The 12,208-nt window shown below is 52.6% G+C and overlaps 1 protein-coding gene across 1 annotated transcript in view; it reads right to left on the bottom strand.

The window, feature by feature from the left end:
• Positions 1-12,208, bottom strand: part of LOC144496112 (sodium/potassium-transporting ATPase subunit beta-1-interacting protein 3-like) — a 417,958-nt gene that overhangs the window by 51,113 nt on the left and 354,637 nt on the right. The window contains exon 4 of the mRNA XM_078217085.1: positions 11,298-11,495. Within this exon, the coding sequence (XP_078073211.1) occupies positions 11,298-11,495 (198 nt within the window). The remainder of the gene's footprint in view (positions 1-11,297; positions 11,496-12,208) is intronic.

The following is a 12,208-nucleotide window of genomic DNA, read 5'->3' as shown; positions in this document are numbered from 1 at the left end:
TTTTACAAAAATATGTTTTTGTTTATCTCTTAACACATTGGGAATAGTGATGCAGCATCACAGTGTTCAAGGCCTAATCATCTTCAGCTGCTTCATCAATGACCTTTGCTTCAACATAAGGTCAGAAGTGGGGATGTTTGCTCATGATTGTATGGTGTTCAGTACCATTTGTGACTTATCAGATACTGAAGCAGTCCATGTTCAGATGCAGCAAGACTTGGGCTGATAAATGGTTATTAACATTACTGCTAAACAAATACCAGGCAATGACCATTTGACATTCAGTGGTATTACCATCACTGAATCCTCTACCATCAACATCCTGAGTATTACCATTGACCCAGAAACTTAACTGGACCAGCCATATAAACACTGGGGCTACAGGAACTGCTCAGAGGCTGGGAATTCTGTGGTGAGTTCCTGACTCTTCAAAGCCTGTCCACCATCTACAAATGATGTGGAGATGCCAGTGTTGGACTGGGGTAAGCACAGTAAGAAGTCTCACAACACCAGGTTAAAGTCCGACAGGTTTACTTGGAATCTTGAGCTTTCGGAGCACCGCTCCTTCATCCACTCACCTGATGAAGGAACAGTGTTCTGAAAGCTCGTGATTCCGAATAAATCTGTTGAATTTTAACCTGGTGTTGTGAGGCTTCTTACTGTGACCATCTACAAAGCATAAGTCAGGATTGTGTTAGAATACTCTCCACTTTGTCTGATGAATACAGCTCCAACAACATTAAAGAAGCTTGACAACATCCAGGCAAAGCTTGATCTGCATCCCATCCAACACCTTCTTCCACCACCAATATCCAACGGCAACAGTGTGCACCATATTCAAGATGCACTGCAAAACCCGCCAAGCCTCCTACAATATCACTTTGAAACCTACAATCTCTACCATCTGGAAGGTGAAGGGCAGCACATGCATGAGAACACCACCACCTGCAAGTACCCCTCCAGGTCACTCACCATCCTGACTTGGAACTATATCAACTGGGGTCAAAATCCTGGATTCTCTCCCCAACTGCACTGTGTGGGTATCCACACCAGATGGACTGTAGCAGTTAAAGGTGGCTCACTGCCACCTTCTCAAGGACAATTAGGAATGGACAATAAAGGTTGGCTTTTCCAACAACACTTACCTCCCAAGAAAGAAGTTTCAAAAATACACTGACCCTCGTTCAAGAATAGAAAACTTGTTATGAAGTAGGATTTGCCACTCTACTCTGGTGGGGCGGCACGGTGGCACAGTGGTTAGCACTGCTGCCTCACAGCGCCAGGCACGTGGGTTCGATTCCCACCTTGGATTCCCATCTGTGTGGAGTTTGCACATTCTCCCTGTGTCTGCGTGGGTTTCCTTTGAGTGCTCCAGTTTCCTCCCACATTCTGAAAGACTTGCTGGTTAGGTGCATTGACCCAAACCGGCCCCTGCTTGTGGCGACTAGGGGAATTTCACAGTAACTTCATTGCAGTGTTAATGTAAGCCATACTTGTGACTAATAAATAAACTTTAACTTTATGCACATTGGACAGGAGTACACTGCCAGAGGCCAACACAATATTCAAAGATTGTAACACTTATCTCAACGTTCCATGATTTTGGACTCAGTGATGAGAATACGACTACTAAGCCAAGCTTGATTACACAGATATGATTTTTAAAAATCCATATCGTGTAAAAAGGTGTTCCAAAACAATAAGACATAATTATTTTCACTGAAAATGTGATATCTTCCAAGGAAGCATTTCTTTTGTATCCCCAGGAATGAACTGCCATTGGGGGAACAGAGAGGCTTTCAACAACAACAATGAGCATTTATATAACATCGTTAACATGGTGGAATAAGGCATTTACAGGAGCATTAATACTAAATAACATTCAACACCAAACTACATAAGGAGATAATAGGACAGATGACCAAAAGCTGGTCAAAAAGGTAACCTATTTCTCATATGAATATTTATATTATAATTAACAAGTTCCGTGTTCAACAAACACTTAAGCATTGTCTTATTTTTATCATTTTTAATGTGAGCAGTGATGCTCACAAATTTGTTTAACATTCAGTGAGCTGCTGAAGAGCTAAATTCTCTCTCTCTCGCTCGCCCCTCTCTCCCACGCACACACCTGCCTCGCTCGCCCTCTTCCATGCGCACACTCGCCTCGCCCTCTTTCATGCACACACTCGCCTCGCTCGCTCTCTCTCGCACATGCACTTGCCTCACTCTCTCTCGCACACGCACTCGCCTCGCTCTCTCACACACGCACTCACCTCGCTCTCTCTCGCACACGCACTCACCTCGCTCTCTCTCGCACACGCACTCACCTCGCTCTCTCTCGCACATGCACTTGCCTCGCTCTCTCTCGCACACGCACTCACCTCGCTCTCTCTCGCACACGCACTCGCCTCGCTCTCTCTCGCACACGCATTCGCCTCGCTTTCTCACACACGCACTCGCCTCGCTCTCTCTCATGCACACACACTCACCTCGCTCTCTCTCTCACACACTCACCTCGCTCTCTCTCACACACTCACACTCACCTTGATCTCTCTCACACACTCACCTCACTCTCTCACACACACTCACCTCACTTTCTCTCACACACACTCACCTCACTCTCTCACACACACTCACCTTACTCTCACACACACTCACCTCGCTCTCTCTCTCACACACTCACCTCGCTCTCTCTCACACACACTCACACTCACCTTGATCTCACACACTCACCTCACTTTCTCTCACACACTCACACACTCACCTCGCTCTCTCTCACACACTCACACTCACCTTGATCTCTCTCACACACTCACCTCACTCTCTCTCACACACACTCACCTCACTTTCTCTCACACACACTCACCTTACTCTCACACACACTCACCTCTCTCTCTCACACACACTCACCTCGCTCTCTCTCGCACGCGCACTCACCTCGCTCTCTCTCGCACACGCACTCGCCTCGCTCTCCCTCGCACATGCACTCGCCTCACTCTCTCTCGCACATGCACTCGCCTCGCTCTCTCGCACACGCACTCACCTCGCTCTCTCTCGCACACACGCTCACCTCGCTCTCTCTCATGCACACACACTCACCTCGCTCTTTCTCTCACACACACTCGCTCTCTCTCGCATGCACTCACCTCGGTCTCTCTCGCACACGCACTCGCCTCGCTCTCTCTCGCACACGCACTCGCCTCGCTCTCTCACACACACACGAACCTTGCTCTCTCTCACACACACTCACCTCGCTCTCATGCACACACACTCACCTCGCTCTCTCTCTCACACACTCACCTCGCTCTCTCTCACACACTCACGCTCACCTTGATCTCTCTCACACACTCACCTCACTCTCTCTCACACACACTCACCTCACTTTCTCTCACACACACTCACCTCACTCTCTCTCACACACACTCACCTTACTCTCACACACACTCACCTCTCTCTCACACACACTCACCTCGCTCTCTCTCTCACACACTCAACTCGCTCTCTCTCACACACACTCACACTCACCTTGATCTCTCTCACACACTCACCTCACCCACTCACCTCACTTTCTGTCACACACACTCACCTTACTCTCACACACACTCACCTCACTCTCTCTCACACACACTCACCTCGCTCTCTCTCGCACATGCACTCGCCTCACTCTCTCTCGCACATGCACTCGCCTCGCTCTCTCGCACACGCACTCACCTCGCTCTCTCTCATGCACACACACTCACCTCGCTCTCTCTCATGCACGCACACTCACCTCGCTCTCTCTCTCTCACACACTCACTCTCTCACACACTCACCTCACTCTCTCTCACACACACTCACCTCGCTCTCTCTCGCACACACTCACCTCGCTCTCTCTCTCACTCACACACTCACCTCACTCTCTCTCGCACACACATTCACCTCGCTCTCTCGCACACACACTCACCTCGCTCTCTCTCACACACACTCACCTCGCTCTCTCTCTCACTCACACACTCACCTCGCTCTCTCTCAAACACACACTCACCTCGCTCTCTCTCACAAACACTCGCCTCGCTCTCTCTCTCACGCACACACTCACCTCGCTCTCTCTCTCTCACGCACACACTCACCTCGCTCTCTCTCTCACACACTCACCTCGCTCTCTCTCACACACACTCACCTCGCTCTCTCTCACACACACTCACCTCGCTCTCTCTCACACACTTGCCTCGCTCTCTCTCAAACACACTCGCCTCGCTCTCTCTCACACACTCACCTCACTCTCTCTCACACACTCACCTCACTCTCTCTCACACACTCACCTCACTCTCTCTCACACACTCACCTCACTCTCTCTCTCACACATACTCACCTCGCTCTCTCTCACACACTCACCTCGCTCTCTCTCACACACACACTCACCTCACTCTCTCTCACACACACACTCGCCTCGCTCTCTCACACACACACTCGCCTCGCTCTCTCTCACACACACACTCACCTCGCTCTCTCTCACGCACACACTCACCTCGCTCTCTCTCACACACACTCACCTCGCTCTCTCTCACACACACTCACCTCGCTCTCTCTCACACACACTCACCTCGCTCTCTCTCACACACACTCACCTCGCTCTCTCTCACACACACTCACCTCGCTCTCTCTCACACACACTCACCTCGCTCTCTCTCACACACACTCACCTCGCTCTCTCTCACACACACTCACCTCGCTCTCTCTCACACACACTCTCACACACACACACACTCACCTCGCTCTCTCTCACACACACACACACTCACCTCACTCTCTCTCTCACACACACTCACCTCACTCTCACACACACTCACCTCGCTCTCTCACACACACTCACCTCGCTCTCTCACACACACTCACCTCGCTCTCTCACACACACTCTCACCTCGCTCTCTCTTACTCACACACTCACCTCGCTCTCTCTCTCACACACACTCACCTCGCTCTCTCTCACACACACACACACTCACCTCGCTCTCTCTCACACACACACACACTCACCTCACTCACTCTCTCACACACACTCACCACACTCTCTCAAACACTCTCACCTCGCTCTCACTTACACACACTCACCTCACTCACTCTCTCACACACACTCACCTCACTCTCTCAAACACTCTCACCTCGCTCTCACTTACACACACTCACCTCACTCTCTCTCTCTCACACAGACACTCACCTCGCTCTCTCACACACACACACTCGCCTCGCTCTCTCTCACACACTCACCTCGCTCTCTCTCACACACTCACCTCGCTCTCTCTCACACACTCACCTCGCTCTCTCTCACACACTCACCTCGCTCTCCCATCTCACACACTCGCCTTGCTCTCTCACACACACACTCACCTCGCTCTCTCTCACACACTCATCTCGATCTCTCTCACACACACACTCACCTCGCTCTCTCATGCACACACTCACCTCACTCTCTCACACACACTCACCTCGCTCTCTCTCACGCACACTCACCCCGCTCTCTCACACCCACACACTCGCCTCGCTCTCTCTCACACTCTCACCTCGCTCTCTCTCTCACACACACTCACCTCGCTCACTCTCACACACACACACTCACCTCACTCTCTATCTCACACACACTCACCTCGCTCTCTCTCTCACACACTCGCCTCGCTCTCTCTCTCACGCACACACTCACCTCGCTCTCTCTCTCTCACGCACACACTCACCTCGCTCTCTCTCTCACACACTCACCTCGCTCTCTCTCACACACACTCACCTCGCTCTCTCTCACACACACTCACCTTGCTCTCTCTCACACACACTCGCCTCGCTCTCTCTCACACACACTCGCCTCGCTCTCTCAAACACACACGCCTCGCTCTCTCTCACACACTCACCTCACTCTCTCTCACACACTCACCTCACTCACTCTCACACACTCACCTCACTCTCTCTCTCACACATACTCACCTCGCTCTCTCTCAGACACTCACCTCGCTCTCTCTCACACACACACTCACCTCGCTCTCTCTCACACACACACTCGCCTCGCTCTCTCACACACACTCGCCTCGCTCTCTCACACACACACTCACCTCGCTCTCTCTCACGCACACACTCACCTCGCTCTCTCTCACACACACTCACCTCGCTCTCTCTCACACACACTCACCTCGCTCTCTCTCACACACACTCACCTCGCTCTCTCTCGCACACACTCACCTCGCTCTCTCACACACAGTCACCTCGCTCTCTTTCGCACACACTCACCTCGCTCTCTCTCACACACACTCTCACCTCACTCTCTCTCACACACACACACTCACCTCGCTCTCTCTCACACACACACACTCACCTCACTCTCTCTCTCACACACACTCACCTCACTCTCTCACACACACTCACCTCGCTCTCTCACACACACTCACCTCGCTCTCTCACACACACTCACCTCGCTCTCTCACACACACTCTCACCTCGCTCTTTCTTACTCACACACTCACCTCGCTCTCTCTCTCACACACACTCACCTCGCTCTCTCTCACACACACACACTCACCTCACTCACTCTCTCACACACACACTCACCTCACTCTCTCTCTCACACACACTCACCTCACTCTCTCAAACACTCTCACCTTGCTCTCACTTACACACACTCATCTCACTCTCTCTCTCTCACACACACACTCACCTCGCTCTCTCACACACACACACTCGCCTCGCTCTCTCTCACACACTCACCTCGCTCTCTCTCACACACTCACCTCGCTCTCTCTCACACTCTCACCTCGCTCTCTCTCACACTCTCACCTCACTCTCTCTCACACACTCACCTCGCTCTCTCTCTCACACACTCACCTCGCTCTCTCTCACACACTCACCTCGATCTCTCTCACACACACACTCACCTCGCTCTCTCATGCACACACTCACCTCACTCTCTCACACACACTCACCTCGCTCTCTCTCTCACGCACACTCACCCCGCTCTCTCACACCCACACACTCGCCTCGCTCTCTCTCACACTCTCACCTCGCTCTCTCTCTCACGCACACTCACCTCGCTCTCTCTCACACACACACTCACCTCGCTCACTCACACACACACACTCGCCTAGCTCTCTCTCACACACTCACCTCGATCTCTCTCACACACACACTCACCTCGCTCTCTCATGCACACACTCACCTCACTCTCTCACACACACTCACCTCGCTCTCTCTCTCTCACGCACACTCACCCCGCTCTCTCACACCCACACACTCGCCTCGCTCTCTCTCACACTCTCACCTCGCTCTCTCTCTCACACACACTCACCTCGCTCACTCTCACACACACACACTCACCTCACTCTCTCTCTCACACACACTCACCTCGCTCTCTCTCACACACACACTCACCTCGCTCTCTCACACACACACTCACCTCGCTCTCTCACACACACTTTCACCTCGCTCTCTCGCACACACTCACCTCGCTCTCTCTCGCACACACACTCACCTCGCTCTCTCTCGCACACACACTCACCTCGCTCTCTCTCGCACACACACTCACCTCGCTCTCTCTCGCACACACACTCACTTCGCTCTCTCACACACACACTCACCTCGCTCTCTCACACACACATTCACCTCGCTCTCTCGTACACACACTCACCTCGCTCTCTCTCGCACACACACTCACCTCGCTCTCTCTCGCACACAGACTCACCTCGCTCTCTCTCGCACACACACTCACCTCGCTCTCTCACACACACTCACCCCATTCTCTCTCGCATACGCACTCACCTTCCACTCTCTCACACACACACTCACCTTGCTCTCTCTCACACACACACTCAAGTCGCTCTCTCTCACACACACACTCACCTCGCTCTCTCACACACATACTCACCCTGCTCTCTCTCGCACACGCACTCACCTTCCACTCTCTCACACACACACTCATCTCGCTCTCTCTCACACACACACTCACCTTGATCTCTCTCACACACACTCTCACCTCGCTCTCTCTCTCACACACACTCACCTCGCTCTCTCTCACACACACTCACCTCACTCTCTCTCACACACTCTCACCTCGCTCTCTCTCGCACACACTCACCGCACTCTCTCACACACACACACACTCACCTCGCTCTCTCTCGCACACACACTCACCTCGCTCTCTCTCGCACACACACTCACCTCGCTCTCTCTCGCACACACACTCACCTCGCTCTCGCACACACACTCACCTCGCTCTCTCTCGCACACACACTCACCTCGCTCTCTCTCTCACTCACACACTCACCTCGCTCTCTCTCACTCACACACTCACCTCGCTCTCTCTCTCACACACACACACTCACCTCGCTCTCTCTCTCACACACACTCACCTCGCTCTCTCTCGCACACACACTCACCTCGCTCTCTCACACACTCTCACCTCGCTCTCTCTCACACACACTCACCTCGCTCTCTCTCACACACACTCACCACGCTCTCTCACACACACACTCACCTCGCTCTCTCTCACACACACTCACCTCGCTCTCTCACACACACTCACCTCGCTCTCTCACACACACACTCACCTCGCTCTCTCTCTCACACACACACACCTCGCTCTCTCTCGCACACACACTCACCTCGCTCTCTCTCACACACACACACTCACCTCGCTCTCTCACACACGCACTCACCTCGCTCTCTCACACACACACTCACCTCGCTCTCTCACACACACACTCACCTCGCTCTCTCACACACACACTCACCTCGCTCTCTCACACACACACTCACCTCGCTCTCTCTCTCACACACACACACCCCGCTCTCTCTCGCACACACACTCACCTCGCTCTCTCTCTCACACACACTCACCTCTCTCTCTCACACACACTCACCTCACTCTCTCTCTCACTCACACACTCACCTCGCTCTCTCTCGCACACACATTCACCTCGCTCTCTCTCGCACACACACTCACCTCGCTCTCTCTCGCACACACACTCACCTCGCTCTCTCTCGCACACACACTCACCTCGCTCTCTCTCGCACACACACTCACCCCGCTCTCTCTCGCACACGCACTCACCTTCCGCTCTTTCACACACACACTCATCTCGCTCTCTCTCACACACACACTCACCTCGCTCTCTCTCACACACACTCTCACCTCGCTCTCTCTCGCACACACACTCACCTCGCTCTCTCTCGCACACACACTCACCTCGCTCTCTCTCGCACACACACTCACCTCGCTCTCTCACACACACTCACCCCATTCTCTCTCGCATACGCCCTCACCTTCCACTCTCTCACACACACACTCACCTTCCACTCTCTCACACACACACTCATCTCGCTCTCTCTCACACACACACTCACCTTGATCTCTCTCACACACACTCTCACCTCGCTCTCTCTCGCACACACACTCACCTCGCTCTCGCACACACACTCACCTCGCTCTCTCTCGCACACACACTCACCTCGCTCTCTCTCTCACTCACACACTCACCTCGCTCTCTCTCACTCACACACTCACCTCGCTCTCTCTCTCACACACACACACTCACCTCGCTCTCTCTCTCACACACACTCACCTCGCTCTCTCTCGCACACACACTCACCTCGCTCTCTCACACACTCTCACCTCGCTCTCTCTCACACACACTCACCTCGCTCTCTCTCACACACACTCACCACGCTCTCTCACACACACACTCACCTCGCTCTCTCTCACACACACTCACCTCGCTCTCTCACACACACTCACCTCGCTCTCTCACACACACACTCACCTCGCTCTCTCTCTCACACACACACACCTCGCTCTCTCTCGCACACACACTCACCTCGCTCTCTCTCACACACACACACTCACCTCGCTCTCTCACACATGCACTCACCTCGCTCTCTCACACACACACTCACCTCGCTCTCTCACACACACACTCACCTCGCTCTCTCACACACACACTCACCTCGCTCTCTCACACACACACTCACCTCGCTCTCTCTCTCACACACACACACCCCGCTCTCTCTCGCACACACACTCACCTCGCTCTCTCTCTCACACACACTCACCTCTCTCTCTCACACACACTCACCTCACTCTCTCTCTCACTCACACACTCACCTCGCTCTCTCTCGCACACACATTCACCTCGCTCTCTCTCGCACACACACTCACCTCGCTCTCTCTCGCACACACACTCACCTCGCTCTCTCTCGCACACACACTCACCTCGCTCTCTCTCGCACACACACTCACCCCGCTCTCTCTCGCACACGCACTCACCTTCCGCTCTTTCACACACACACTCATCTCGCTCTCTCTCACACACACACTCACCTCGCTCTCTCTCACACACACTCTCACCTCGCTCTCTCTCGCACACACACTCACCTCGCTCTCTCTCGCACACACACTCACCTCGCTCTCTCTCGCACACACACTCACCTCGCTCTCTCACACACACTCACCCCATTCTCTCTCGCATACGCCCTCACCTTCCACTCTCTCACACACACACTCACCTCGCTCTCTCTCACACACACACTCAACTCGCTCTCTCTCACACACACACTCACCTCGCTCTCTCACACATACACTCACCCCGCTCTCTCTCGCACACGCACTCACCTTCCGCTCTCTCACACACACACTCATCTTGCTCTCTCTCACACACACACTCACCTCGCTCTCTCTCACACACACTCTCACCTCGCTCTCTCACACACACTCACCTCGCTCTCTTTCACACACACACTCATCTCGCTCTCTCTCACACACACACTCACCTCGCTCTCTCTCACACACACTCTCACCTCGCTCTCTCTCACACACACACTCATCTCGCTCTCTCTCACACACACACTCACCTCGCTCTCTCTCTCACACACACTCACCTCGCTCTCTCTCGCACACACACTCACCTCACTCTGTCTCTCACACACTCACCTCACTCTCACAAACACTCACCGCGCTCTCGCTCTCTCTCCCACACACTCACCTCTCTCTCTCTCTCCCACACACTCACCTCTCTCTCTCTCTCTCACACTCACCTCTCTCTCTCTCACACACTCACCTCTCTCTCTCTCACACACTCACCTCTCTCTCTCACACACACTCACCTCGCTCTCTCTCTCTCACACACTCACCTCTCTCTCTCACACACACTCACCTCGCTCTCTCTCTCTCTCTCACACACTCACCTCTCTTCTTTCTCATTCTCCACAAAAGTATGAATGAGGATTTCAACAGCACATGAGCTGAGGTCGGGTGAATTCCCTTCACTTCCTGTGAATGTACTTACCGACAGTAGTATTTGGAAGGAGCTGTGAATAACCTCCAGGTACTGAAAGTCGACAATGCAGCCTGTCACAGAGATATAAGTGCGATCATCCAGACTTTTGCTGGCTGCAGCAGTCAATTCCTTCCGCACACAGCCTGGTCCATGCTCCCTCCACCATGAACGGTGCATGGAGATATTAAAGGTCATCAGGTCACTATCCTGTAACCAACACAAAGGATACACTTTAAACCCTTTCCTCATTGAATATTATACTGAAGTTACAGTAATACACATGACAAAATGGTTGATTTTGTTGCGGGCTCTTGCTGTTACTCCATTACACATAATGAAGAGTTTTTAAATTCTAAACCAGTCATCCAAACAAAGCAGGAAACTTCAAGTTTGTTTCTCAATCCATGCTGAGGTAGCCAATCTCGGGCAGGTAAAAATGCTACACTTTTCTTCAGCACCTCTGAGCTAAAAGAGGGACAAATTGCTTGGGATTCCTGTTGCTACCTGGTAACCTAGAATAGATCATAGAATCTTCACAGTGCAGAAGGAGGCCATTTGGCCCATCGAGTCTGCACCAACACCAATCCCACCTAGATTCTATCCCGCTTAGCTACCCTGCTAACCTGTCACATCCTGGGACACGAAGGGTTAATTTAGCATGTCCAATCAACCTAACCTGCACATCTTTGGAGCGTGGGAGGAAACCAGAGCACCCGGAGGAAACCCACGCAGACACGGGGAGAACGTGCAAACGTTCTCTGCTGGTAACCTCTGCTGGAACTGAGCATGAACACAATGACCAGGCTTTGCTGCAATGTTCTCTATTGTCATTAGCCTGTTAAATCACTGCCGAGGCTGGAGAATGAAAAATTGTCAGTTAAGGGAGGTACTTGAGAATGATTTCCCAGGAAGGAGGCAAC

Source organism: Mustelus asterias, chromosome 7 (assembly GCF_964213995.1).
Source record: "Mustelus asterias chromosome 7, sMusAst1.hap1.1, whole genome shotgun sequence".
NCBI lineage: Eukaryota > Metazoa > Chordata > Chondrichthyes > Carcharhiniformes > Triakidae > Mustelus > Mustelus asterias.
This window is presented reverse-complemented; position numbering and strand designations above follow the sequence as displayed.